The sequence below is a fragment of the Mirounga leonina genome, unplaced genomic scaffold, assembly GCF_011800145.1.
Source record: "Mirounga leonina isolate KUSES-001 unplaced genomic scaffold, KU_Mleo_1.0 Mir_376, whole genome shotgun sequence".
NCBI lineage: Eukaryota > Metazoa > Chordata > Mammalia > Carnivora > Phocidae > Mirounga > Mirounga leonina.
In genome coordinates, this window is record NW_023270718.1 from 5,791,896 (window position 1) to 5,794,367 (window position 2,472).

Below are 2,472 nucleotides of genomic sequence, written 5' to 3' on the forward strand. Positions count from 1 at the left end.
AGGTCCAGCCCTCAGAGCCCCCTTGGAGGCCCTGTGGCCTGAGGCCTGGCGGGGACCCACCCTGATCCCTCATCCCCTGGTCAGTGACCAGTAGCGACTGCCCCCCTTGTAGTGCAGATCTCATTCAGTTATTTCCCATTCTGGAACGGCCGCTTCCCTCTCACTGCCCCTTTGGAGAGGCCCCCTCAGCCTTCTGGAGCCAGTCCCCCAGGTCCCCTCATCTTCCTCTGGCTCCCTGGAGGGCCCCCTTAAAGCCTACCCTCCTGAACTGGGACTGGAGGGGGGCCTCCTGTCCCCTTGTGTCTTCCTCCCAGCCTGAGAGCGAGCGCCTGCCTTCATCTGCGGAGGTTCCTCCAGACCCTGAGATGGGACCAGGGGAGCCATGTGAATGGCCAACAGGACAAGGAAGCTACAGCAAGGGACGGACAGCAGGCCCTGGGGAAGGGCACAGAACAGGAGGGGGTCCTGCTCAGATGAGAACCTGATGGGAGCCCATCTTCCTCCTGCTTAAATCCCTGAGGGACCGTCTTCCTCCTGTGTTACCGCCCCACCCCGCCTCACTGTGGCCACACCAGCCTCCTCAGGGCCTTTGCGCTGGCTGTTCCCTCAGCCTGGAATGCCTTTCCTCCACGGCTCCGCACAGCTCCCTCCTTGCCCTTCTTCCCGTTGTGGCTCACACGTGGCCTCCTCGCCTCCTCGGTGAGGTCCACGGCCCTAAATGAATTCCAGCCATGCTGTGCCGGCTCCTGTGGCTTAAAATAGCACACATTTATTCTCTTACACCTGCGGAGGCCAGAAGTCCGATGAGCCTCCCTGGGCTGGAGTCAGGGTGTGGGCAGGGCTGGTTCCTCCTAAGGCCCCGGCCCGGTCTAGCCCCTCGGGGTGCCTCCATCCTCCATTTCCCCGATCTGGCGCCTTCTCGCCTCCAAAGCTGCGCGCCACGTAGCATCTCTGACCTGCTTCCTTCGTCAGGTCTCTTTCAGACTCTCCTCGCCTGCCTCCTCCACCTTTAAGGACCCGCACGGTTGCCCGGGGCCCACCCGGATAATGCAGGCTCATTTCCCTGTTTTGAGGTCAGCGGATTAGCAACCCTTGTTCCCCTCTGCCACGTAACCGAGCACTTTGGCCATTTCAAGAGATGGCAGGATCAGGTGTGGCCATCTCTTGGAGCTACTGATGGCGTAGAATTGAGGTTCAAGAAAGTTGCTCTCTCCTCAGCACTTATCCCACTGAACACTCTAGACTGCGTCCATCCGCTGCTGGTCTCTCCCCCTGGCTCACAAAGGCAGGGATTTGTGCTGTTTTCTGCTGTGCCTCGACGAGGAAACTGAGGCCCACAGAGGTGGGTGACTCACACAAGCTGGCAAAGCTGGAAGGTGGTGGAGCATTTGAGCTCCCAGGTCCCCCCCACGCCCCCGGAATTCCCGCCTGGCTAACGAATGGCCTCTCTGCTCCGCGGGCCACGGAGGGAAAGGGCCCCCCCAGGCAGATGCGGGCCAGGCTGGGAGCAAATGAGCAGATTTATTGAGGCAGCTGCGGCCTTGAGGAGCAGGGGGGTGCAGAGCAGGGGTTGGGGCCTCCGCGGGGTCCAGGAGGTGCGGGGCCTAGTCCTTCCTCGGTGCTCTGGGGCCGGACGCGGGTGCGCAGGGACCGCCCGGACGGACGGGTGGCCTGGTTCCCTCCTCCGCAGGGTCAGTCTGTCCGCAGCCAGCAGCCCTTTTCCTCTACCTCCTTGGTCACCACCAGCAGCACCTCGCACAGGCCCTGAGCCAGCGCGGCCGCCAGGAAAGCCCTGGGCAGGGAAATGAGGAGACTGAGGCCCGGGAGCCCGGGTGTTGCCTCTGGGGGAGGGGGGCCTAGCGCCGGGGCCCCAGCCCCAGGGTCGCCTCCCCCTCACCTGACGCCATCCTCGTCCCCCAGGACCTCGGGCGCCTGCAGCTTGGAGTCCAGGTTGTAGTAGATGCCATCCACCTGGCGGAGGGCCACCCAGTGCCGCCGGCGCACTGGCAGGGACAGCAGCCCCAGAGACATGGGTGATGGCAGGTTCAGGATCAGTCCCAGCACCTGGGGCAGGGCCAGCTGGGACAGGGGCCTGCGTGGCAGAAGCAAGGTCAGGGGCCCAGGCTTACCCACTGGCCCAAGGGTACTGAACTTGTGGGACCCAGGCTGGCGTGGCAGCAGCGGCCCCCCGAGCCTGCCCAAGGACGCTCCTCACTCAGCGCGCCCTTTGTCTCCTTCCACTCACCCAATCACACGTGCACCTAAACCTGCCAGCCATCTAGCGGCCACTCCCCACAACCACCCATCTCGTCCACCCAAACATGATTCACCTACTGACAAGACTGACCAGCCAGCCAGCCAACAACTCCACAACTTACCCACCATCCTCCAACTCCTCATCCACTCTACCCATCTATCCATCCGTCCATCCATCCATCCATCCATCCATCCATCCATCCATCCATCCATCCA

General features: G+C 63.0%; 1 protein-coding gene across 4 annotated transcripts in view; it reads right to left on the minus strand.

Moving 5' to 3' along the window:
* Nucleotides 1–1,489: 1,489 nt before the first annotated feature.
* JOSD2 (Josephin domain containing 2) overlaps nt 1,490–2,472 on the minus strand; it is a 4,014-nt gene continuing 3,031 nt past the window's right edge. For all 4 annotated transcript variants that reach the window (XM_034987132.1, XM_034987133.1, XM_034987130.1 and 1 more), the window contains exons 4-5: nt 1,898–2,092; nt 1,490–1,792 (exon numbers count right to left, since the gene is read on the minus strand). In XM_034987132.1, coding sequence (XP_034843023.1) covers nt 1,693–1,792; nt 1,898–2,092 — 295 coding nt within the window. In that variant the 3' untranslated portion in view covers nt 1,490–1,692. The remainder of the gene's footprint in view (nt 1,793–1,897; nt 2,093–2,472) is intronic.